The 26,345-nt window shown below is 48.7% G+C and overlaps 1 protein-coding gene across 2 annotated transcripts; it reads right to left on the reverse strand.

The window, feature by feature from the left end:
* Positions 1 to 14,658: 14,658 nt before the first annotated feature.
* On the reverse strand, positions 14,659 to 25,762 carry Slc38a7 (solute carrier family 38 member 7). Of its 2 annotated transcripts, XM_051168931.1 has the most exons (10): positions 25,352 to 25,762; positions 23,083 to 23,281; positions 22,717 to 22,861; positions 21,783 to 21,881; positions 20,974 to 21,031; positions 20,638 to 20,752; positions 20,000 to 20,147; positions 19,414 to 19,613; positions 18,143 to 18,197; positions 14,659 to 15,239 (listed from the first exon to the last, which is right to left on the reverse strand). In XM_051168931.1, exons 1-10 carry the CDS (start codon positions 25,619 to 25,621, stop codon positions 15,137 to 15,139), a joined length of 1,392 nt encoding a protein of 463 aa, XP_051024888.1. In that variant the 5' UTR covers positions 25,622 to 25,762; the 3' UTR covers positions 14,659 to 15,136. The 2 variants fall into 2 exon arrangements, with proteins under 2 accessions (XP_051024888.1, XP_051024889.1); XM_051168932.1 differs by lacking the exons at positions 18,143 to 18,197; positions 19,414 to 19,613; positions 20,000 to 20,147.
* Positions 25,763 to 26,345: the final 583 nt, after the last annotated feature.

Raw genomic sequence — 26,345 nt, forward strand, 5'->3', positions numbered from 1 at the left:
TTTGGTTTTTTGAGACAGGATCTCTGTGTTAGCCTTGGCTGTCCTGGAGAACCCCAATTCTTATTCCTGCTCTGCCTCAGCTTCCCAAGTGCTGGGAATCTAGACACAAAGATTAGGTGGTATACTTGCTCACCAAGATCTGTATCACTAGCTGGGTGTGGTGACACACCTTTAATCCCAGCACTCAGGAGGCAGAGACAGGTGAATCGCTGTGAGTTCAAGGCCAGCCTGGTCTACAAAGTGAGTCCAGGACAGCCAGGGTTACACAGAGAAACCCTGTCTCGAAAAACGGTGGGCGGAGGGGGGGGGATGACAAAAAAAAAAAACCCCAAAAGATCTGTATCACTGAGCTCCACCACAACCCTGTTTATATATATAGTTATATATATCTGTGGTGTTCTGATGTGAATCTCTGGGCATAATAGCACACACCTTTGACAGACAAAGCTACTATATGTGTGTGTGTGTGTGTGTGTGTGTGTACACATATATATGTATAATATATACTCATATATACATATAGAGAGGCATATATTTGTGTATATATCCATATACATATGTATATACATATATATGCCTCCACATGCTGGAATTCAAGGCATGTACCATCACACCCAGCATAATCTACAACTTTTGAGGTGGGAAGCTCCACATTTAATCTGGGCCACACTTGCTGGCTGCCTACATAAGGACATGGTGGAAAGAAGCTTGCTCTCTTTGCCTGCTTCCTCTCCCTCTTGCTGGCTAGTCCATTCCTTCACTGGCATTAAAGCCTACGTGTGTGTGTGTGTGTGTGTGTGTGTGTGTGTGTGTGTGTGTGTGTGTGAATATATATGCATACACATTTGTATGTTCACTCCATCAGTTCTGTTCCCCTGGAGAACTCTGACTGATAGAGATAAGTTCTATTTGTCAGTGGAAGGTGCCCATGGCTCACCCAGGTGAAGATGTGCAGCGGTCCCGAGAGACTTTGGAAACTGGAGACTGATGGCTAAGGGGACTGCTGCCTTGGGGGAGGTGGCAAAGAGCTGCTGCAGAGCCAGGAAAAAGCTGTCCCTGGACTCTAGGGCTGCAGCTGGGAGAGGAATAGGCCAACTTTCGGGGGGAGGGCTTCTGGAAGTTTTGCATTTGGAGGGTTGCTATATAGCAAGGAAAAACGGACAAGGTCTTTGGCTGTCACAGTGACCTTGGAGAATACTGTTTCTGCAGTGGGGGGGTGGGGGTGGCAACAGACAGAGCTAAGTGAGTCCAGCAAGGAGGAAGATAGCAACAGCTGGCCGAAAGAGAAGTTCTAGGGAGATCAGCTCGTGTTTTGTTTTTGTTTTTATATTTATTATTATGCATACAGTGCTGAAAAGGGCATCAGATCACATTATAGATGTTTGTGAGCCACCATGTGGTTGCTGGGAATTGAACTCATGACCTCTGGAAGAGCAATCAGTGCTCTTAACCGCTGAGCCATCTCTCCAGGCCCAACCCACTCGTGTTTAAATGCTCTGGACTTCTTTTGGAAAGAACTTCATCTGTGGACTGGAGATTTGCATGAAGTCCTGGTGTCGTTCCCCTCCCCCACCTGTAAGTGCTGGGAGGAGGTCCACTTTAGATAGCTGGAGGAACAATGCATTCCTCTTTCTTCTTTGATCCTCTCCAGTCTGGCCCTCCTCTTCTCGATGGCTCTTTTCCCGGTGTAGAATGCTTTTGGGAGAGTATCCATTTGGAGCTGATAACCCCTGTAAGAATGAAAGGCTGTGGCAGCATTCCACCTGTCAGCACAGCCTAGGGTCACCTGAGAAGGGAGTCGCTCTCCTTGGAGAGACTGCCTACATCAGATTGGCCTGTGGACATGTCCGTGGGAGGAGGACCCATGCCGTTACAGTACATGCACCATTCCTTGGGCAGGTGGTCCTGGACTAGATAAGAAAACCTAAGCATGAACTCGTGAACCAGTACCATGGTTCCTGCAATAATTCTTTGCCTGTGAGTGCCTCAGTTAAAGGTAATGCTCTGTGGAACAGCAGGCAGGCCTACCTTCAAGTTCCTGCTTGAGCTCTTGCCCTGACTACTCTCAATAATGACTTTGACCTAGAAGTATCGGCCAGATGCATCCTTTGCTAAGTCGCTTTTGGTCAGAGCATTTTATCACAGCAACAGAAAGGAAACTAAAATACAACCTCATCCTCACTCCCCAAGCAAGACTTGCCCAGAAGTTACCTTCCCCTTTCTCTGTGGGTACAGGGCCTTTAAACACTTCTCTCCTCCGGGAAGTTGCAGGCCAGGTCAACATCTTCCCTGCAAACAAGAGCCCAGAGGTCATGCCGCAGCAGCTACGCCTGGATGTTGCCATGCTTCCTGCCATGATGATAATGGACTAAACCTCTGAAACGGTGAGCCAGCCCCTATTAAATGGTCTCTTTTATAAGAATTGTCGTGGTCATGGTGTCTCTTCACAGCAAGAAAGCCCTAACTAAGACATTTATTCACTCATTTATTGATGGACACCTGGGCTGACTGCTCTCTTGGCTACTGTGCAAAGTACAGCAATAAACATGCATGTGCAAATACCTCTGTGGTGTTCTCACATAGAATCCCTCAGTGTGGTAGCACACACTTTTAATCCCAGTACTAAAGAAGAAAGAGAGCACCCGGGAGGCAGAGGCAAGTGGATTGCTGTGAGTTCGAGGCCAGCCTGGTCTGCAGAGCGAGTCCAGGACAGCCAAAGCTACCCAGAGAGACCCTGTTTCGAAAAAGCAAAGAAGAAGAAGAAGAAGAAGAAGAAGAAGAAGAAGAAGAAGAAGAAGAAGAAGAAGAAGAAGAAAGAGGCAGGTGTATCTCTGTTAGTTTGACTCCAACCTGGTCTACAAAGTGTGTTCCAGGACAGCCAGGACTACATAGAAACACCCTGTCTCAAACAAACATTTATTGCCATCTTTAGTTCTTCCTATGAGAACTGTCTCTTCATCAGTCCATTTATTGATTGAATAGTTTAATTTTAGTATTTAAGTTTTGGAATTCTTATAGATATTAATCTCATGTCAGTGTCAGAGATATAGTTGGCAAAGGTTTTTCTCCTATTTAGTAGGCTGCCTATTCATTCTGTTACTGTTTCCTATGCTATGCAAAAAAAAAAAAAAGCTTTTAAAAAAAAGATTAATTTATTTATTATATACACTAGAAGAGGGCACCAGATCTCATTATAAATGGCTGTGAGCCACCATGTGGTTGCTGGGAATGGAACTCAGGACCTTTGGAAGAGCAGCCAGTGCTCTAACCTTGACTTTTTGATCCTCCTGTGCCAACTTCAAGTCCAGGAACACAGAAGTGTGGTGACATACCCACACCTGCTTTGTGCTATGCTGAGTACAAAGCCCAGGGCTTCCTGCATGGTAGGCAAACATTGTATCAACTGAGGGTCACCCTCAGCCTAGGAATCCCTGCTGTAAAGAAGTCAAAGGCAAGTCAGTGAGTTTCCAGACAGATTCCTGGTGGTCAGAATCCAGATATGCACGGTTTGGGAGTGGGAGGGAAGAGCTCCACCACAGATGGAGGAGCCAGGGACATCCTATCTCTCCTGGCAGAGTGAATGCTCTCCCTGACATGGGACAAGGCCTGTACCTCTCCCTGTTGGGCCAAGGCCTTTCTTTGACTGGAGAACAGTGGGAGTGCCTGGGGTGGGAGAGGCTACACCTCCACTGTGTTTCCTTCTTGAGGCCCGCCACTTCCCTAGACTGCCCTTCCCCTTCGCTTATCCCTTCTCTTCCTCCAAAGAAAAAGAGAAAATACTAAAATGGATTCCAATCAATTACTGTGTTTCTATTGATATTAAAAATCGCTAGGATAGGATGCTGGAGAGATGGCTCAGAGGTTAAGAGCACTGGCTGTTCCTCCAAAGGTCTTGAGTTCAATTCCCAGCAACCACATGGTGGCTCACAACCATCTATTTGTTCTGCCAGGCAGGCATACATGCAGGCAGAACACTGTATACATAGTAAATAAATAAATCTTTTTTAAAAAATCACTAGGATAGCCGGGCGTAGTGGTACACACCTTTAATCCCAGCACTCGGGAGGCAGAGGCAGGCGGATCTCTGTGAGTTTGAGGCCAGCCTGGTTTACAAAGTGACTCCAGGACAGCCAAGGCTACAGAGAAACACTGTTTCAAAAAAAAAAAAAAAAAAAAGCAAAATAAATAAATAAATAAGTTAGTATTTGTTCTTAAAAGCCTAAAAGTTTGGGAAATAATGCCTCTGGATTGATTCTTATGTCTGCACTGCCAATCTCTCTGCTTTATGTACAGAACCAACTTTATGTAGATCCAGAACAGTGTTAAAAACCTGAATTGGAACCCAGTGCAGTGGCACAAGCCTGTAATTCCAACACTTGGGAGGCAGAGGCAGGAGGATCACTATGAGCTCAAGACCAGCCTGGTCTATAAAATGAGTCCAGGACAGCTAAAGTTACATAGAGAAACCCTGTCTTGGATAAACAACAACAAAAAATTTGTATCTGTACACTTGGTTTGACCAATAACTATTGCTTGATTCTTTTGGGGGGGGGGAGTGTTTCAAGACAGGGTTTCTCTGTGTAGCCTTGGCTGTCCTGGACTCATTTTGTAGACCAGGCTGGCCTCGAACTCACAGTGATCTGCCCGCCTCTGCCTCCCAAGTGCTGGGATTAAAGGCATGCACCACCACTGCCCGGCTACTGCTTGATTCTTTGTGTGTGTGTGTGTGTGTGTGTGTGTGTGTGTGTAGGAGTGTGTGCGTGTAAAAGGCATGGGCCACCACTGCCCGGCTTGCTGCTGCTTCTTCTTCTTCTTCTTCTCTTTTTAAGATTTATTTATTATTTATACAGAATTGTGCCTGCATGTATGCCTGCATGCCAGAAGAAGGCAGCAGATCTCATTATAGATGATTGTGAGCCTGCATATGGTTGTTGGGAATTGAACTCAGGACATTTGGAAGAGCAGAAGGTGCTCTTAACCTCTGAGCCATCTCTCCAGGCCATTTGATTCTTTTTTATTGTCTTGTTTTGTTTTTTTGGTTTTTTGAGACAGAGTCTCTCTGTGTTAGCCGTGGCTGTCCTGGACTCACTTTGTAAACCAGGCTGGCCTTGAACTCACAGCGATCCGCCTGCCTCTGCTTCTTGAGTGCTGGGATTAAAGGCGTGCGCCACCATGCCCGGCTTTGTTTTTTTTGTTTGAAGAGACAGGGTTTCTCTTGTGTTCTGGCTGTCCTGCACTAGCTTGGTAGATCAGAGACGGGTGTTGAATTTTCAGAAATCTGCCTGCCTCTGCCTCCAGAGTGCTGGGATTAAAGGCGTGCACCACCACACCCAGCTCCTGTGCATCCTTCTTTTTTGTTTTTTTTTTTTTTTTTTTTTTTTTTTTGAGACAGGGTTTCTCTGTGTAGCCTTGGCTGTCCTGGACTCACCTTGTAGACAGGCTGGCCTTGAACTCACAGCGATCCGCCAGCCTCTGCCTCCCAAGTGCTGGCATTAAAGGTATGTGCCACCACCACCCAGCTGAGAGAAACAGTTTTCATGAATTATCTTCTAACCTCCACACATGTGCCACGGCACACACTGAAAAAACAAAACAAACAAACAATACACAAACAAACAAACAAACAAACAACAGCAACTTTAAAGAGCCAAGTGAGTTGGCGCATGCCTGTGATCCCAGCACTTGAGAGGCAGAGGCAGGAAGGTCTCTGTGAGTTCGAGGCCAGCCTGGTCTACAAAGTCCAGGATAACACAGCCAAGAGAACATAGAGAAACCCTTTCTGGAAAACCAAAAAAAAAAAAAAAAAAAAAAAAAAGGCACCCAGGTGGTAGTGGCTTTGAAGGCACTAAGGGGTCATGGAGAGCAGCTGAGGCTTGGCACTGTGAGAAGCCATTGATGAAGGTGCGGCTTCATTAGCAGTTAAAGACCCAGGATTGAAGGAATCATGCAGAGAAGTTTTTTTTTCCTTTTTTTTCCCCCAGACCCCATCTGCCCTGAGATTTTTTTTTTCCTGAGACAAGGTTTCTCTGTGTAGCCTTGACTGTCCTGGACTCATTTTGTTGACCAGGCTGGCCTCGAATTCACAGTGATCTGCCTGCCTCTGCCTCCCCAGTGCTGGGATTAAAGGCGTGCAACACCACTGCCCGGCCATGCAGAGAAGTTGAGGCTTGGCATCATAAAGAGAGCCTAGGAAAGCCAGGCATGGTGGCATACACCTTTAATCCCAGCACTTGGGAGGCAGAGGCAGGCAGATCACTGTGAGTTCAAGGCCAGCCTGGTCTACAAAGTGAGTCCACACAGCCAAGGCTACACAGAGAAACTCTGTCTCAAAACACCAAAAAAAAAAAAAAAAAAAAAAAAAAAAAAAAAAAAAAGAAAAAGAACCAAAATAACCCCGCCCCCCCAAAAAAAACAAATGATACTCCCTTTGAAATGATGAATCGGTCATTGTTTGTGTTGTCTGGCTTCCTGTTTATATCTCATCGTGTAGAAGAACGGCACAGACATGATCTCAGCAGCACTGCTGCTCGGTGTGAGATTGCTCATACTCGAGGTACCTGTGGCTCTGATGGACCGGATTCGTTCACAGGCAGTTGGCCACGTCCCCAACACCTGAGCCATGTTCTCATCGATAAGCCCAGGGGTGCGGCCATTCCGCCGCTTGCCTCTGCCTTCCCGTTGTGCTCCACTGCATTCCAGAAAATTGTCTCATAGTGAATATTGTTACTCCAGAGGTTTGGCCCAAAACAAGGTCAGACTGGCTTCTCTTTTGACCTCTGTTAATCCTGAGCAGCTAGAAAAGAGGGAAAGATGTTGGGAGCCCAGGAACTGCCTAAGTTCCTGGTGAGGCTGAGAGGCCCCCCCTCTGTCTCACAGCCCCTGAGCCCCAGTGCCCTGGCTTATGTTTCTGGTTAGTCTTTCTTGGCCTGGACCCTGGACAGAGGCTTTCAGGAACCAAGCCGGGCATGCTCCTGGAGAAAGCTGGGCTGGAACTGCATGACCCTGAGAGCTGCAGTCCATTTAGCTGCCCCTACCACTGGAGACAGGGTTTCTCCTCAGACACCTTGTAGTTTTGGCTGTTCCGGACTCAATTTGTAGACCAGGCTGGCCTCGAACTCACAAGGACCCAACCTGCCTCTGGCTCCCCAAATGCTGGGATTACAGGTGTGTGCCGTTCATTCCTGCCTCCATCCAGCTCTTTTTGTGTTTTTTCCCCTGCCATCTAGCTTTTGATAGATTCCAAAAGGAATGAGAAACAGCCACCAGATATCCAAATATCTCAATTTCTGCATAATTATTTTTAGTAGTTTTTTGCTTATTATTTTTGTTTCTCTCTCTCTTTTTTAATTTTTATTTTTGTTGTTTGTCTATGAGACAGGGCCTTACTATTTAGCCCTGGCTTTCCGAACTCACTATGTAGACTAGGCTGGCCTCAAATTCACAGAGATCTGCTTGCCTCTGCCTCCCGAGTGCTGATGGTTTTTTGTTTTTTCTAAGACAAAGTCATGCTATAAAGACCAGGCTGGGTTTGAACTCATGATCCTCCTCCCTCAGCCTCCCATGTGCTGGGATTACTAGCATGTATCACTGTTCCCTGCTTTTCAATTTTTATTTATTTATTTTTTCTTCATACAGGTCTCACTCTATAGGCCAGGTTAACCTCAAACACTTGGACTCAGGCAATGCCTTTTCTTTTCTTTCTTTCTTTCTTTCTTTCTTTCTTTCTTTCTTTCTTTGTTTTGTTTTTCAGGACAGGATTTCTCTGTGTAGCCTTGTATGTCTTGGACTCTCTCTGTAGACCAGGCTGGTCTCGAACTCACAGTGATCCACCTTCCTCTGCCTCCCTAGTGCTGGGATTAAAGGCGTTCGCCACCACACCCGCACTTCAATGCTTCTTTATCCACCCATTTCCACTTCTTTTTTCTTAGTTGTTCTTTTCAAAGTGCAAGCGTGGGAGGACTGCTACTTACAAGGCCTGCAATAAAGAACTGGGAGAGGACACCAGTGACAATAGAATCTGTCAGAACTAGGAGGACAGTAATAGTTCCAATGTTGTTACTAACTGCAGAGGCCAAGGGACAGGGTAAACGCTTTTCAAGCAACACGTCAGAGTGTTGGAAGACGGTAGGTAGGCTCTTGCCTTTCAATGACTGTCTTACCCTGTAAGAAATCATATCTTTCTTACAGTTCTTCAAGCAAAGTTCCTAGGTCCCATGGGTGCCTCTGCTGTCTGGGGTCTTGAAAAGCAGCCACTTCTGGAATCTGGGCTGTGTGCAACTTAACTAGTTCACAGAGACTGGCGAGAGTTTCAGCCCAGTGGCTCTAAAGGGGAGACATACCCCGATCAAAGTGTCCACGCTGATTAACAGGGCTTGAGTCTGGTTTTTGTTTTGGTCAGCATTTCTGACTAGTGCCCTTCCAGGTGTGACCTTGTCCAGTAACTTGGGTCTAGGGAGTGCTCAGAAAGGGAGGTTTTGTGTATCCCACCTAGCTTCAGTGGGCAGTTAATCTCTGAAAGATAGACTTCAAAAGGCAGCTAACCCGTGAGAGATAGAGTGGGGAGAAACTCCTGAGAACTGGGGCGTGGCAGGGGTAGGAAGATTTTTTTTTCTTTTAATGTATTTTTCAGAAGGAACCATGGAATCTCACCATTCTGTTTCACTGAGGAGGGACCTTCCCAGGGTCATGGAGGTCAGTGCTGGAGTCACGCTGGGAGCTGGGGCTCTGTCCAGAAAGAACTTTGTCCTAGCGGTTGAATTAGAGGAAGATTTGCTGCAAAGGTTGGAGGTCCCTTTGTGGAAGGTCCATGGCAGTGGGGGGTGTGGAACTGCTCCTTGTAGCCTCCCTTCATGAACATACCATTCCACTCCCTCAGAATTCTCACCTTTCTGCTCTGTATGGCGCTAACTCAGTTCTTGGGGGTGATCTTAGGACACTTTATGGATTTGAGTTGGGGAATCTAGTGCGCTCTCTCTCTCTCTCTCTCTCTCTCTCTCTCTCTCTCTCTCTCTCTCTCTCAGGGAGGGGTGGGTGACATGTGCATGTGACAGGAGAACTGTGGAGTTGATTCTCTCCTTCTACTTTTATGGGTTCCAGGGATCGAACCCAGACCTTCAGGCTTGTATGGTAGATTCTTTACGCTCTGAGGCAGCGATTCTCAAGCTGTGGGTCATCACCATCAGAAAACACATAAGGCCAGGCGTGGTGGCGCACGCCTCTAATCCCAGCACTCAGGAGGCAGAGGCAGGTGGATCGCTGTGAGTTCGAAGCCAGCCTTGGTCTACAAAGTGAGTCCAGGATGGCCAAGGCTACACAGAGAAACCCTGTCTCGAAAAACCAAAAAAAAAAAAAAAAAAAAAAAAAAAGGAGACACCATAGCCAAGACAACAAAGGATTTAATTCGACAGCTTATGGTTCCAGAAGGTTAGAGTCACTTTGTCAGCTTTTCAGAGCAGCAAAGTAGGGAGGGAGAGACTGAGGTCCTACCAGTCCACGGGTAGAATCCCACATACCTATCCTGATTTGGGCTCCTTACCTCTTCCCGCCGGACCTCTGCAAATCTCTGGGGCCACATGCAATTCCTAGATTGTACATGGAACAAGAATGAAGGAATTAGGGCCAGGCATGGTGGCACACACCTTTAATCCCAGTACTCGGGAGGCAGAGGCAGGAGAATTGTTGTGAGTTCGATGCCAGCCTGGTCTACAAAATGAGTCCAGGACAGCCAAGGCTACACAGAGAAACCCTGTCTTGAAAAACAAAAACAAAACAAACAAACAAAAAAAAAAAAAAAAAAAAAGAAGAAGAAGGAATTCCAAGGGAGGGGAGTTAATCTGGCCTGAGAGGGGAGAGAGAGGTGGGGGGTAGGCTGGGGGAGGGGAGGGAGGGGGCAACTGCTGTCGGGATGAAATGTATATGTATGTAATATATGAGCACATTGCTTAGCCAGGCCAGGTGCTATACAACTGCAATCCCAGCACTTGGAAAACTGAGGAAGTAGGGCTGCCCTGTCAGGGTCAGCCTGGGCTGCAGTGTAAGACTGTCTCAAAACTCCAAAATCAATCAACAAAAGCTCTTTCTCAGCTGGAGCCTGGCTCCTATCCAGTCACAGAGGCGCTTGAGTCAAAGATGAGGCCAGAGGCCAGAGGTGGTGGCCTGGGGGCTCACCTCAGCCAGTCAGTCAGTGCCTGTGTCCTCCTGAGAAGAAATTGAGAAACCATATTACACGTCCACAATTAATCTCTGGAATTGTTTGATCACTCTGATTTTCACATCAGATTGGAGACTGTGGCTTCTGAGGTGGCTCTGCCCTAGTATGAGGGACTAACTCTAAATACAAATTACAGGGACTCCACTGACTCAAGAGACCTGGTGTCTGAGGGCGCTAATGCGCCAACTCCATAGGCAGAAATTATGCAAGAGTGACCTCTATCTGCTGAAAGAGAAACTGCAGCTGCCCATTCCTTTCGATGCAAAGAACACCGAACACAGTATCTATCTGCCAGGTAGATTTCAAATGTCTTCACCTATAAGGTGACGCCATTCGCCCCCACCCCTACCCCAATATCTCAGGGAAAGGAGGCTCAGAAAAGTAAATCAATTCCTCGAGTTCTTCTCTTCTTTTTTCTTTTGTTTTTTTTTGTTTGTTTGTCTTTTTCCTGACACGAAGGTAGCCTTGACTGTCCTGGAGTTACTTTGTAGACCAGGCTGGCCTCTTCCCAGAGTGCTGGAATTAAAGATATGCACTACCACCCCCACTGCCCCCCCTATTCCCCCCCCCCCCCCCGCTAATTCCCTGAGTTCTTGCCGGGAAAGGGGCACCTTCGGGAATCAATCCATATCTGACTGAGGCCCAAGACTGCTCCATCCACCAGGTCCTCAGTTGCTCAGTGTGGTTAAGAGCAGAAGCCTTGCCTCATGGCCTGGACCTCAGATGCGCTGAATCTCAGCCTAGAGACCCCAGGTAGCTTTTCACTTATGACTTGCTTGCATATTAGAGTGCAAGAAAGAGCTTTTCCTTTTGTTTTTGTTTTTGTTTTTTGGTTTTCGAGACAGGGTTTCTCTGTGTAGCCTTGGCCATCCTGGACTCGCTTTGTAGACCAGGCTGGCCTGGAACTCACAGCGATCCACCTGCCTCTGCCTCCTGAGTGCTGGGATTAAAGGCGTGCGCCACCACGCCCGGCTTTTTATCTTTTTGTTTTGTTTTGTTTTTTGTTTTATTTTTTGAGCTTTTCCTTTTCTTCCGTCCTGTCCCACCCCGCCAGCCAGTACTCCCAACCCTCAAGCCACTGTCCTGATGACTCAGCGTCGCCCAACGAGTTATGCAAATGAGGACAGTGACTAAGATCCCTTTAGATAAACAGGCTTCTAGCCAGCAGGCGCCTGACCTGGCTGGGGGAGAGGATCTGAGGGTTCTGAGGTCTGAGTACGTGCTTGACTGGGGTTTGTGAGTTCCTAGCTTGCCCTATGGGGTCAGAGGTCATCAGGCTGGCTGAGGGTGCTCTCTGGTTCTTGTTGACTTATGTCTGATAAAGAACGCTGTCTGGCTCCATTGACCTGTGACCTGTGCAACCCCAGCTCACTATTTAACTCCTCCTGCTGAGCCTTGTGTACCTAGATGTAGTTGGCGCGATAAAACATTAGCAAATTGGGGGAGTCCAACGGATGCTGAGCACCTGACTCCTGTGGGTCAGGCACCAGGCTGATGCCTAATCCAGGAGAGCTACCATGGAGCTTACAGTCTCTTGGGAAGACATGGCACATTTAAGATAGGGACAATTCCTGGGTGGGGCGTGGGTGTTACATTTCTACCCTCTGTTCCTGGGGAGTATGGTCCCACCCCCAGGCAAGAGGGAGCAAAGGGCCAAAGCTCTTCTGCTTCACTAGTCCATTTGAAGAGTTTCCCCCCTCATTTGAGTGTTTTTGGAGCAGCAAGGGGGTGGGCACCATGCGAGCACCCTAATCCTAAAGGGGAGCCATAGATGCATCCAGAGTTTTACCTTGGGTGTTCTTCTCCACCCATGCAAGGGTCACCTACACTGACCACTTCTGAGTTTGTTCTTTCCTTCCTTCCTTTCTTCTTTTTCTTTTTGGTTTTTCGAGACAGGGTCTGTGTTAGCCTTGGCTGTCCTGGACTCCTTTTTGTAGACCAGACTGGCCTTGAACTCACAGCAACCTGCCTCCCTCTGTCTCCCGAGTGCTGGGATTAAAGGCGTGTGCCACCATGCCTAGCTGACTGTCCTGTCTTTTTTTCTTCTTGGCCACTATGATGTCTCCTCAGCCATGTGTACCTGACATGACATAATTTGACAACCCAAGCAACAAGGCCAAGTGGTTAAGGACCAAACCCTATGAAATCCTGAGCCAAAATAAACCTCCTCCCCCTTTCTTTCTTTTCTTTTCTTTTTTAAGATTCATTTACTTTACACATATATGACTACTCTGTCTGCATGTAGGCCTGCATGCCAGAAGAGGGCATCAGATCCCAGTATAGATGGTTGTGAGCCACCATGTGGTTGCTGGGAATCGAACTCAGGACTGCTGAAAGAGCAGACTGCTGAGCCATCTCTCCAGCCCTCCCTCTTTGTAAGTTGATGGACTTGGGTATTTTGTTCCAGTGACAGAAAGCTTTTACTGCCCAATCCAAACACTCTTATTTTCCCTCTTTGGGACTTAACATCTTTCAACCAGATTTCTATGACTGCTTGGCATTTACCCTGGGATAAAGCTGAAGTCTGTTTTGCCATCTTCTTGGCATGCTGGGTGCAGTGCCTGACACTACCCAGTCAAGCAGAGCCTGTCTGCCTGACAGACCCAGGGATGCTGAGGAGTTTGATGGTCAAGCCAAGATTATAGTCAGGAAAGGATGTGCATCAGAGGGGCTGGCTCAGGGCATGGAGATGCAGGCGACAGCTTGAGGACAGAAGCAGCGTTCAGAAAAGACCCTCTCCAGCCAGTGGGGGCAACCGTGAGGAAAGGAAGCAGGAACGAGAGGCCGCTTGTGGACTCCTGCTTGCAAAGAGAGCCCACCGAAGCCGGGCAGTGGTGGCGCACACCTTTAATCCCAGCACTTAGGAGGCAGAGGCAGGAGGATCTCTGTGAGTTCCAGGCCAGTCTGGTCTACAGAGAGAGTTCCAGGCCAGCTAGAGCTGTTACACAGAGAAACCCTGTCTCGAGAAACAAAATAAAACAAAAGAAACAAACAAACAAACCAACAACAACAACAAAAAGAGTGTCCACTGGTGCCATTCCTGGTTTCAGATAGCCAAGTGCCATTTACAGGTCCTTCCCCAGGCCCCTTCTTGCTGCTTATGGCCTAGACTCTGTCCCAAGCACAAGACAAATAAGATACAGGTTAGGTTAGCAGTGTTACATCCCTTTATTGACCATCCTCACAGCTCCAAGTGTGCTTGAGTAGAAAAACACCGACAAGAAACTGGATAGGAAAGGCAAGGGAGAGGGAGGGAAGGGGGTCCTGAGGTCAAGCGGAAGCTGGGTGCTAGCTACCTGTCCCAGCTTTATGTCTGGCCACCCCGGAAAGGCAGCACTTGGAGCAGAGAAAAACCAGCATAGTGGGAACAGAGAGCAGGGGTACCAGGGATGAGCCGGAAAAGAACCACCCAGCTGGTCTGGATGCTGAGCCTCTGCCTCTTCAATTGGACTGACCTGAGTTGGGCCTGCTGGGGAGGGTCCCTCTCACCTCTAGGATAGGTGTTTTAGGTAGAATAAACCAAGTCGATCCAACTCTGTGCCTAGGACTTACAAAAGGTAGTTTTTGTAGGCCAACATAGTTAAAATAGAAAGTGTCTGGCCTGCCCTCACCTGGGATAGGTAGGCCTCAGTGGGATTCTCAGGTACTGAGGCCCTGGCCTCACAGATGTGTGCAGCTGGGCAAGCTGATGGGACAGGGTCTGGTGCCATCCCCCCCTCTCCCCTGCCAAATAACAAAAGCCATCCATGAATGAACGAGAAGAGGTAGGGCAGGGGGTGAGGGGTGGGAGGGAATACAGGGAACAGCCAAGATGGAGACAGTAAGGGAAATGTCCAGGGGCCTCAGTCTAACATCCTTCTGGGTCCTTGGGCTAGGGTTAGCTGGGGAAGGGAGGACAGGCTAAATAGCGTTGGAACTTCACTCAAACCTTGGGCAGCCCAGCCAGGAAGGAGAGTCTAAAAGGTCCCAAGCCCCTCCTGTGAGCCACCCTGAACCTCTCTGAAAAAGACAGGCCTATCTGGAGTCGAGAAAAGACAAATACACCCTCTACCTATGCAAAAAGCTAACGGAGGAGCACACACAGCACCGTGGCATGGCAGCCCCTAGCTCCAGAGCCAGGCTGGCACCATCTGTAAACATTAGACTTTGTGATATCTGGGGACACAGGAGAAGGATACCCAACCTAGACCATTAGGTTTGGACAAAGTCAGAGTAGGAGCTGGGTGAGGTGGTGCATGCCTGTAATCCCAGCACTCGGGAGACAGGCAGGTGGATCTCTGAATTCTAGGTCAGCCTGGTCTACAAAGAGAGTCCAGTCCAGCCAAGAGTGCATAGAGAAACCCCTGTCTTGGAAAAACCAAAATAAAATAAAAACAAAGTTAGGGTAGGGGCCCTAAAGGCTTGGGAAGCTTCCAGAGACTCACAGGGGACCCAGAGTGAATGAACATTTAAATGATGTCAGCGTCCTTTGGAAGTTGCCAGGTCCCAGGAGAAGCCATCATTGGCTTCTGAGAGACACGGGCAGGCACTAAACCCTGATACTGAGCACAGCCCTCACTTGCTCTGTGGAGGATACCAGCCCTGCACATATGCATTTTGTTTCTTCCCAGTGGGAAGTCAGAATGGACTCTCTTCTGAGACTCACTGACCCTCTCCAGTCACAGGTCCCAAAGACTTGATGCTTGGGAAAAGGGGGATCTCCTGTGATGTGGGACCTCCAGCCACCATCCATGTCAAGGCCAGAGCTGGGGACCAAAAAGGCAGCTGGGCGGGAGCTGTCCACCGATTTGAGGCTGATTATCTCATGACTGTTCCTGGAAAAAGGGGTCCAGATTGTCACCTCGCCAGCTGGAACAGGACGTAGATTTGGGGTGGCTCCAAAGCTCTGAGAGATGGCTCTTGGTCACGTTTTCAGGGAGGCAGCGTTCATGCCAAGAGGTCCACAAAGATGGCATTGGCTGTAGTTTGGCCAAAGATGAAGGCTCCCAGGGTGACCAGAAGGACTCCGTAACTGACCAGTGCCCACCAGCTGTAGGGCAGAGGACAGGAGAAGGTTTCAGTCACGTTTTTCATGTCTCTGTAGACCTGAATCTATAGCAGCCAATATCATCAGTCACCCTACTTCTGAGGGTGACGCACTCAGGGTTCCCAAAGACTTTCGCATCCGAGGGTATGTGACCCTAGTTCACAGTTTAGGAGAAGGACACCTAGGGGGCCTAACACTGAAGACAGGGCCATAGGAGACAGCTGCTCAGGGGAAAGCAGGTGACAGGGAATGAGATCTATTTCACTTAAAAAGCAGCAGAAGGCACGGAGCTGGAGAGATGGCTCAGAGGCTAAGGTCACGTCTTCTCACACAGGTCCTCATCAGGAGGCCCACAAGCACCAGTAACTCTAGCTCCAGGGGAACTGGGCACCTGGCCACTGTGTGCATGTACACACACACACACACACACACACACACACACACACACGCACACACACACACACACACACGGATGGGGGGGTTCGGGGGAGAGAATACTCAAAATAATACAAATAAATAAAAAAGAAGCAATCATGTATAACAAAAATGGCCAGGGGTTATCACTGGCACTGAGATAAAGGGCAATTTTTCTTTTTTCTTTTTTTGGCTTTTCAAGATAAGATTTCTCTGTGTATCCTCGGCTGTCCTGGACTTTCTTTGTAGACCAGGCTGGTCTTGAATTTACAGAGATCTGCCTGTCTCTGCTTCCTAAGTCCTGGGATTAAAGGTGTGAGCCACCACGCCCAGATTTCTTTTTCTTTCTTTCTTTTCTTTGTTTGTTTGCTTGTTTTTTTTTTTTTTTTTGAGACAGCATTTCTCTGTGTAGCCATGGCCATCTTGGATTCCCTTTGTAGACCAGGCTGGCCTTGAACTCACAAGATCCACCTGCCTCTGCCTCCTGAGTGCTGGGATTACAGGTGTGCGCCACCACGCCCAGCCAGATTTATTTTCTTAGGATATGTCTGTTTTGAGATTTTATAATAAATAACTTTGTTTTGTGGTTTTAGGCAAGGTCTCACTGTATAATCTTGGCTGGCCTGGCACCCATTACCTTCCTGTCTCAGCCTCCCAAGTAGTGAAATAGAAGTATACAGAATAAAATTATTTTCTTTTCCTTCCCTCCCATCTCTCTCTCCTCTTTCTGTCATGGTCCATTGAATGACATCCCCAGCCCTGAAATAGTTCTTCTTAGACCATGGGACCCTTTTTTCTTTTTCTTTTTTCTTGGTTTTTCGAGACAGGGTCTCTCTGTGTAGCCTTGACTGTCCCGGACTCGCTTTGTAGACTAGGCTGGTCTCGAACTCACAGCAATTCACCTGCCTGTGCCTCCTGAGTGCTGGGATTAAAGGGCCACCAAGCCTGGCCCTTTTTCAACTATTACTCAGGGAAACACACTTATACAGAAGCGATGTGTTTTTCCTTCACCAGGTGACTTCTGGTAGTGGTAAATGTTTGAGTCAAGGTCTCCTTCATCAGTCCAGGCTGGATTTAAACTCATTGTAATCTTTCCACCCGAAACAGCAAAACCACACACAAACCCCTGTGTCTGTGTACACTGCATAGCTCATAGCTCTCTGTACACACACACACACACACACACACACACACACAGTTAAGGTCATAGCCCATAGGGAAAAGAGAGATGTCTGAGGAGATGGGTAAGGTAGGGAACAGGCTATGAGAGAAGAAACTCACCATTCCTTTTTTGGTTGAAACAAGGTTTCACTGTATAGCCCAGGCTAGCTTGAACTCATGTAGCCCAGATTGACTTTGTACTCTTGAAATATTCTTGTCCCTGGCTTCTAGGTACTGGGATATGGGTGTGCCTAATCATGGGCATGGGACTCCCAACCTTTTCCTTCTAAAGCCTTTCAGTAGTACATAAATTGCTATGAGTAGTTCAGACTACCCATTGCAAAAAATATACATTAGAGCCTCATAATTTGGGGAGCGATACTAGGGACTGAACCCAGGGCTTGACACATGACAAGCCTATGGCTTGTTACTAAGTTACACTATGCACCAAGAACTTTTTATTTGTGTGAGTGTGTCTGTTGAGCGTGTGTGCACATGTGCAGGTGTGTGTGTGTGTAGGCCAGGAGGGTACATCAGACCCCTTAGAGCTGGGGTTACAGGCACTTGCGGGGGGCCTGGTTCATTACATGGGAGCTGGGATCTGAACTTGCTGGTCTTTAAGATAGAACAGCAAGCATTCTTAGAGACAAGGATTCTCTGTGAGCCTTGGCTGTCCTGGATTCACTTTGTAGACCAGGCTGGCCTTGAGCTCACAGAGATCCCCCTGCCTCTGTTTACCAAGTGCTGGGATTACAGGCGTGCACCACTGTGCCTGGCTCTCCCTCCCTCTTTTTTGAGACCAAAGTCTTGCTATGTAGATCTGGCTGGCTTGGTTCTCACTATGCTGTGTGATGGTTCATTTTCAGTCAATTTGACTGGATTTGGAATGGCCTAGGGTGTGTCCACAAGGGCATTTCCAGAGAGGTTTAACTGAGGAGGGGAGCCCCACCCTGAATGGGGGCCGTGGGTTGAGGTCCTGACTAAATGAGAGAAAATGGAGGTGAGGTGAATGCCACTGTCATATCTTTGCTCCCTGACTAGGGACACATGAACAAATGCCTCACAGCCCTGCCGTCATGACACACTGTGCCCTCAAACGGCAAGCTGAAAACGCTTCTCTCTTTAGATGGCGTCTGGTAGAAAGTACCTGGCACAGCATCAGTGGCTTCAGAGCCCTAGTGACCTCACCTCAGCCCTCAAGTGTGGGGGTTGCAGCGTGTGCCACAGCCCAGAAAGGCTCACAATTTTAAGTGTGCAGGTCTTTGACCCCTTGCCTATTTTAAGGCCCCCTTTCATCTCCCCGAAAGCCTGCTGGGCTGGCTCTGTTTTACCTGGCAGCTTTGACCTCCTCCATCTCTGACAGTTTGGCTTGAATGAGGCACAGTCCTAGAAGGAAAGAGGCAACCCTGAGTATGGAGGAGACAGAGGTTCTCTCTCCCCGTCAGCCTAGCTACCCCCTGGCCCAGAGGCAGTGGTGGTGATGGAGAAGAGCCCGTTTATTCTCCATTTGGAAATTCGGGTCCTCCACCACAAACCACTCAGCTGGACACCCAGCCTCTGCTCTCCCAAGACAGGCCAGCAGGTGACAAGGCACCCCTTGGGCTACATTCGGGACTCTGAGCCAAGGGGACTCGATGAATAGTGACTAGTGCTGGCTCACACCATCTTGCCTACTCCAGAGCAGGCATGGCTCCCTTGCTCCACGTCCAGTGGGAAGGGCTTTGAAGAGGCTCCTGGACAGAGAAGCAAGCTGGGTACAACACTCAGCCAGGCAGAAAGGGCGATTTCTGGGGATCCACAGCTGAGCCATGTCTACAACTCGGGTCTCATGACTTCACTCTCAAGGTGCCACCTCAGGGCTTCCTTCCCTCTGGACTGGAATAAACTAGCTGGATCCCAAGTCAAGGGTAAACATACCAAATTGAAGGGTGAATAGAGATCCTGGACTTGGGTCTATGGGGCTTCAAATGGGCTGTCAACAGTTGAGCTTGTTAGCTTCTGGGCAAGTCTGAAAACTCTAGCCCAGTGGTTCTCAACCTTCCTAATGCTGTGATCCTTCAATACAATTTCTTGTGGTTTTTTGTTGTTGTTGTTTTTCAAGACAGGGTTTCTCTATATAACAGCCTTGGCTGTCCCGGACTCGCTTTGTAGACCAGGCTGGCCTCGAACTCACAGAGATCCGCCTGCCTCTACCCTCTCAGTGCTGGGATTAAAGGCGTGCGCCACCATGCCTGGCCCACAATTTGTGTTATGATGACCCACTCTACTCATAAGATTATTTTTGTTGCTTCTTCCTAACTGTAATTTTGCTACTGTTATGAATCATGATATAAATATCTGATATGCAGGATATCTGATGGGCAACCCCTGTGAAAAGGTTGGTGGGCCCCCAGGTTGAGAACCTCGACTCTAGCCTTGCATCTCATCAGTAAAACAGATCACAACCTTCTCTCCTGGACTCAATGCTGACATGACAGTATGTAGTTGAGCTATGCCAGTGAGCAACAGAGACTGGTGGTTAATTTTGCCAGTCCCTAGCTGAGGCTGGGGAGGTCCTGCTGTGGGGTAGAGATGGGGGCACCTGGGGGGGGGGCATGTGCACCTGGGAAGATGAAGATGAAGCAGGCTGCCAGGCCTCCGATGACTGAGATGACCTTGCCGATGTCAGGGATGAACAGTGCCAGCAGCAGGGTGAGCAGGAACCACACCAGTGTCTGCAGGATGCGCCGCCGCCGCTCCCGCCCCACGTCCTCCTCCACTGGCATCCCCTTGTAGCGCAGCCACAGGCCTTCCACCACAGCCCTGCTCACATGAGGAGAGGCTCAGGATTCTCTGGCTAGTGCATGGAGGCAAGATCCCTGAGCCTGGGCCCTTATCTGTGACCAGCGCTGTTCCTGGTCGCTATGGGCTTTGGCTGTTCATGGACACCATTATTCCCTTTATAAGAGGAATAGTTTGGGGGTATCCAAAAGGCTGGCTGGGTCCATATAAAAGCTCAGAAAAGGATCTGGACTGGAGAGCCTCACAGGGCTCACAGAATGTTCTGGAGCCAAGAGACCCTGCGTGGAGTACGGGGAAAGGCCTCCTAGACTGAGATCCTTTCTGTGGGCTTCTAAATAGGTTCCACATAAGGCCACGGATTGTGCTGGCTCCCAGGGGCTCTGGACAGAGTGGGGGAAGGGGCTCACCGCCCACAGAAGTGCAAGATGGGGTAGGAGGTGAGCACACTCAGGATGATGAAGGCCCGGGCAATGGCCACAGCCACATCCTCGGACGGGTAGGACCGGAGCACATCAGGATCCACTGCAGCTCCGAAAGTCAAGAAGCCACAGATGCCTATGGGCAAGGACAAGGGGTGAGGTCAGGCAGTCCTCGGGGGGTGAGGAATGGAGTGTCTACTCCTGCTAGAAGCAACATCATTCAGAAAGCTTGTAGCAGCCTGGGAGGTGAGCCTCAGAAAGCAGTAAGCAAGGGCAGATGCCTCACTCCCTACCCTGACACCCCTTGCTGGAGCCCACCAGTCCACACACTCCTGCTTTTCTGCACTGGTCTCCTAACTTCTTTTTTTTTCGCCCCCCCGAGACAGGGTTTCTCTGTGTAGCCTTGGCTGTCCTGGACTCACTTTGTAGACCAGGCGGGGCTTGAACTCACAGCAATCTGCCTGCCTCTGCCTCCCAAGTGCTGGGACTAAAGGTAAAATCCGTGTCGAAAGAAGTGCTCTCTGGGTTAAGGATGCAGAGCATTCCTAGGAAAGCTGGACCAGAAATCTTGGAGACCTGAAGGGCTGGGAGGACTCTAAGCCTGGCCTCTGGAGGGGAGCACTCACCTGTGCCCATGTAAACAGCCAGTGCTATGACCATGGCAGCTGTCACCACTCCACCCCAGGTCTTCACTTCCGGCTGCCGCATGCTGTTGAAGACGGGTACGCTGCTCACGTGGCACTGTCCAGGTGAAGTATGTATGATCACAGTGGGGAAGTGGCCTCACCCTCAGGTTTCATAGGGAGGTACCTTGGGGGCAAAGGTCCCAGGGATAAGGGGCAAGCCAGGGGCCCTTGGTTCATCTACTCTTCTGGGAATCCCACCATCCTATCTATAATCTGGGGTCCTTCCCAGTGTGGGGGAGTGAGCTGACGGGACGGCAGGGACCCTGGTGCTGGCACCTGAAATCCAAAGCAGATGGTGGGCATGGCATTGAACACGGCCATCCAGGAAGCTGGTCTGTGGGCAAACACAATGTGAACCGGCCTGTGAATCCCACAGCACCGCCAACTGTCCCTACTGCCCTCACTCTTCATCCATCCGTCAACCTCCAACAACCAGCATTCTACACGTGGGCTCAGGACACGGGCTCCGAAAGGTCATCCTAGGACCAGAGTCCAGATTTTCTGCCCCCTGAGACTTTGCTTTTCTGAGTTGTTTCTTTAAAAGGGAGACTGGACAGCCTGCTGTACACAGTGAGTCCCAGGACAGTCAAGGCTACACAGAGAAACCCTGTCTCAAAAAAAAAAAAAAAAAAAAAAGAGGAGGGGGGCCGGAAAGCTAGGTGTGGTGGTGTGTATCTGTGACTCCAGCACCTGGGATGGTGGAGGCAGGAGGGTCAGGGGTTCAAGGCCAGCCTACATAGTGAGTTTAAGCCCAGCCTGGGCTACATGACACCCAGCCTGACAAATCCGAAAAGACTAACTGGAAAAATGTGTAATGTTCCCCCTGGTAGTCTCCCCAAGCTGGGACCTTGCAGAGCACTGTGGCACCTGTGAGATGTAAGTGACTGAGTGTCTTCCTGCCTCAGACTATCATTCTTCCTTCTAGGTTAAAAAAAAAAAATACAGGCTTTTCTCACCTCTTTCCTACCACTGGTGAGTCAGTGTCACTGAGCTAAGGAGCCTCAGGAAGGGCACCTGTGTGATCCTTAAATGCCTGGCCTGGGGAACAGCTTCTACCCATGTGTTTCCCACAGACCCTCACCTACCTGGTCAAGATGTCCCCTGGGCGCGTCTCTTTGTCTGGCCAGATGTACTTGATGATTATAATGGCGGTGACGTACCAGGTACCCACAACACTCAGGAAGCTGCCGAGGAGGAGAGACTGACTTCCTACTCCCAGTCCCAGCCCCGCTTGTCCCAAGGCTATGCCCAGAAGTGCCCAGTCTTGCGCTAGGGACCAAACTGCAGCAAAGAATGATTGGGGAAAACTAAGCTTCAGATCTGGCATGGGGAGGATGGAGCCTGTCAGCATTTCAGCCACGGGGAACTATGCTAGCTCAGAGACTACATCCAGGAACTTGGGCTCCAAGGCACATGGCTCCAAGCCCAGCCTGAGCAGCCCAGGTGTGGCAAGGGTTCACAGCTGGCTACCCCGTGTGGCTGGCCTCTGAGAACTGAGAGATTCTGGGGCAAAGGGGAAGAGTGCAGATACTGGAGTGCTAACATTTAAGGAAACCTCACAGATGGCCAAGCGTGAAACAGCCCCAACGCCCACAGCCTCTCAGATAATGGGGCTAGGGAGCCAGTCTTTTGCCTTTCTCTGAGTTCTAACAAACAAACAAACAAACAAACAAAAAACCAAAAAACCCCACCCATTAAGATCACCCACTTCCAGCTTCCAGAAAAACCAACGCCCAGGCCAGCATCTGCCTTTACACTGCCAGGCAACCTCTTCTTTGACAAGGGCATTTAGATTGCAACCTTTCAGGGGTTCAAAGGGCCACTATATTCCTTGATCTAAATGGAAAAGCCAAGTCCTGGGCCTAGGATCCTGCCAGCTCCGGTCTGCCCCCTGGCTTGCCAATTCTTGCTCCCCAAGGAAGATGCCATGGAGGAGAGGGGCTCCCCACCAGAAATGGCTCTCCAGGTGCCTTTGATCAGAGTCTCTGTCTGGCCCAGGCTGGGTTGGGACCTCCGAACCTGGCATATTTCTGGAAGCCGATCTCCCTGGGGATGGACAGGGGCAGGATGAAGAGGAAGGCAGTAAGGCTGATAGTGAACTTGCGGTCTGTGTACCAGGGGCCGCCACTGGCCCCTTCAGGCTCCTTTGCCATCACAGCTACAACTGCACAGGAAAAAAAAAGGAGGGAAATGTCATACCAGGCCAATCAGGGTGTGGCCCCTCCTGCTTCACCAGGAAGTCCATCTAAGAAGCAGGATTTGCAGAGAGGGCGGGGCCTAGTGTGTAGCACTCTTTCTCCTCTAGCCCAGGACCCTTAGGCCAAGGGGAAAGAGATAAGGAGGGCACTGGGGGGGGGGGGGAACGGGGGGACGACGACATCTCACTTTTGTCCTGCTGGTCCCCAATGATGATGAGAAAGGCGATGCAGGTTCCAAAGGTGTAGACTGCGATGGCTACCTCACACAGCACGCCGGTCAGCTTGCCACATACTGCCCATACCACCTCCTGGTAGGTCCTCTCATTGCTGGCCTGGGAGCAGTAGGCCAGAATGACAAGGCCACTAATGATGAAAACCAGCATGCCCTGTAAGCAGAACACATGAGGGTGGGGGTGGGGTGGGGTGGGGTGAGTTCACTGCTGGCACTTCCCACGCCAGTGTCCAAAGCAGGTCTGCAAATGGGTCTTATCTTGCAGAACAATTTTAACAGACAACTAGAGGTTGCCAAGTTCAAATTGTCTTTTTATTTATTTATTTATTTTCGAGACAGGGTTTCTCTGTGTAGCCTTGGCTGTCCTGGACTTGCTTTGTAGACCAGGCTGGCCTTGAACTCACAGTGATCCTCCTGCCTCGGCCATGAATTTGTCTTTTTAAAAAAATGAATTTCAGGTGCTAGAGAGATGGCTCAGTGGTTAAGGACACTGGCTGCTCTTTCAGAGGACCTGGGGTCAATTCCCACATGGGGGTTCACAAACATCTGTACACTAGTTCTCTGGGGATCTGAAACCGTCTTTTAGCCTCGACTGGCCATGCATGCATGTGGTGCAAATTCATGCATGCAGGCAAAACACTCAGACACATAAAATAACTAAAAAACAAAAAACAACAAAAAATGAGTTTCATTAGAAATTTTAAGCATCCACACAAACTGACAATAGGGTGGACCCCAAACAGCTTCAAATTCAGCAATCTATGAATTTTTTTTTTTTTTTTTTTGCTTTCTTTTCTTTCTTTAAACCCCGTCCCTGCCCCTTTGACTATTGAGAAAAAGTCTCACTTGGTAGCCTAGGTTGGATTATAATTCACTATGTGGTACAAGCTGGCCTTGAACTCACGAAGGTCCTTCTGCTTCAACCCTCTGAGCGCTGGGAGTACAGACATGCATCACTATTACATAGCTCTTGTGGCAGATTCCCCCTCTCCCCTATGTTATTACCTTTCCATTGTATTTTGAAGCCAGTACAAACAATCTTTTAAATTTTTTTTAGTGAACATTTCAATATTCTAAAACATAAGGGTCTTATTTTTTTTATTTAAACATAACCACAAAAATCAATATATAATACCTAAAATCTTAAGTATGCAGGGGCTGGGGAGTGTAGCTCAGTTGGTAGAGCACTCATCTAGCACGCATGAAGTCCTGAGACTGTCCCCCAGCACTGCATAAAGCCGAGCGTGGTGGCACTTATCTGTAATCCTAGCACTCAGGGTATAAAAGCAGGAAGATCTGAGGTTAAAGGTCATCCTTGGCTACATAGAAAATTCAAGGTCAGCCTTTGCTACCTAAGCCTGTTTCAGGGGCTGGAGAGGTAGCTCTTCCAAAGGTCCTCAGTTCAATTCCCAGCAACTACATGGTGGCTCACAATCATTTACAATGAGATCTGGTGCCTTCTATGGTGTGGCAAGTGTACATGCAAACAGAACATTGTATACATAGTAATAAATAAATAAATCTTCAAAAAAAAAAAAAAAAGCCCGCTTCAAAAGCCAAACCCCTTAGATATGCAAATGATATTAAAACTTCTCTGACTGTTGGGAAGATTTTCAAAATCTTTATTTTGTTTAATTTTTTTATTTTCAAAATCTTTTTTTTTTTTTATTTTAGCATGAGGGTGTCAGATCCATTTGAACTGGAATTACAGACAGTTGTGAGCTGCCATATGGTGGCTGGGAATTGAACCCGGGTCCTTTGGAAGAGTAGACAGTGCTCTTAACTGCTGAGCCATCTCTCCAGCCCCTATTTTCAAAATCTTAAGTGGTCTTAGCATGAGGAGTTCTGATACCTGAGTTAGACTTCATTCTCGGCCCCTCTTCTTCCTTTCTCTTTTCTCTTTTCTTTTCTTTTTTTTTTTTTTTTTTTTTTTGGTTTTTCGAGACAGGGTTCTCTGTGTAGCCTTGGCCATCCTGGACTTACTTTGTAGACCAGGCTGGCCTCGAACTCACAGTGATCTGCCTGCCTCTGCCTCCCTCTTTTCTCTTTTCATATTCCTCTACTGGTTTTGAGTGGTAGTTTAAAAGATAGTTCTGGAATCGACTGGTAATGTCTATCACTTATAAGGGGAGGAAGAGTGACAGCATATGTCCTCTATCTGTCATCTCTGATTCAAAGCCCTCCCCTGCAAATCAAAGAGCCCATGGGCTGCCAGTGCACTCACCATCTGCAGGGCGATGCCAGATGCCACGCCCCCAGCAGTGCTGAAGGCTGCTGGGAAGTTGAGCAGACCTGCACCCAGGCAGGCATTGACGACGATGAAGACAGCTCCAAGAGTAGAAGTGGTGCCGCTGTCTGGATCTCCAGGAGGTGCCTCCCCCTCACTCTTGGGTACCACATCCACACAGGGACTTTGGAGCAAACGGGCCCGCTCCCCAGCATCAGTGCTGGAGCCCCACTCGCTGTAGTCACTGTTGATGCTGACTTGGGCCATGGCCCAAGACTTCTTTTCTTCCGAAAGCTGTTGGGTTCTACCTCACGGCCACATTCCTGGGGTAGCTAAGAGAAGATCTGCCCCTTCAGGGTTGCTAGTCTGGGGGAAACTCTCGTCAACCTAGGTAAGACAAAGACAGATATTATGTTTATCCTGAAACAGGGAATTTGGGGCACAAAAAAGTGAAACAACTTCACATGGCTAGTGTAAGTACCAGGCACTAATCGACTGCGAGGCAGGAGTGCCACGTGGCTAAGATGCAGGGCTGCTCTGTTCAGAATGCTGCACTGAGGTCACACATAGTGTGAGTGACTCACACAGAAAACATGTCATCTACACATCTGCCTTGTTTCACTCTTATAGGCCAGACAGGTAAAAGTAAAATAAGACTGTAATTATAAAAGAGTGGATGAGCCGGGCGTGGTGGCGCACGCCTTTAATCCCAGCACTTGGGAGGCAGAGGCGGGTGGATCGTTGTGAGTTCGAGGCCAGCCTGGACTACAAAGTGAGTCCAGGACAGTCAAGGCTACACAGAGAAACCCTGTCTCAAAAAACAAAAAAACAAAAAACAAAAGAAACAAACCAAAAAAAAAAAAATATATATATATATATATATATATAAATAAAAAAAAAAGAGTGGATGGCTGGGGATACAGCTCAGCGACGGGGACTTGTCTACCTATGCGCAGCACTGCTAAGAGAGTAAAGGGCATGAAGAGTCCTA

Source organism: Acomys russatus, chromosome 26 (genome assembly GCF_903995435.1).
Source record: "Acomys russatus chromosome 26, mAcoRus1.1, whole genome shotgun sequence".
Classification (NCBI taxonomy): domain Eukaryota; kingdom Metazoa; phylum Chordata; class Mammalia; order Rodentia; family Muridae; genus Acomys; species Acomys russatus.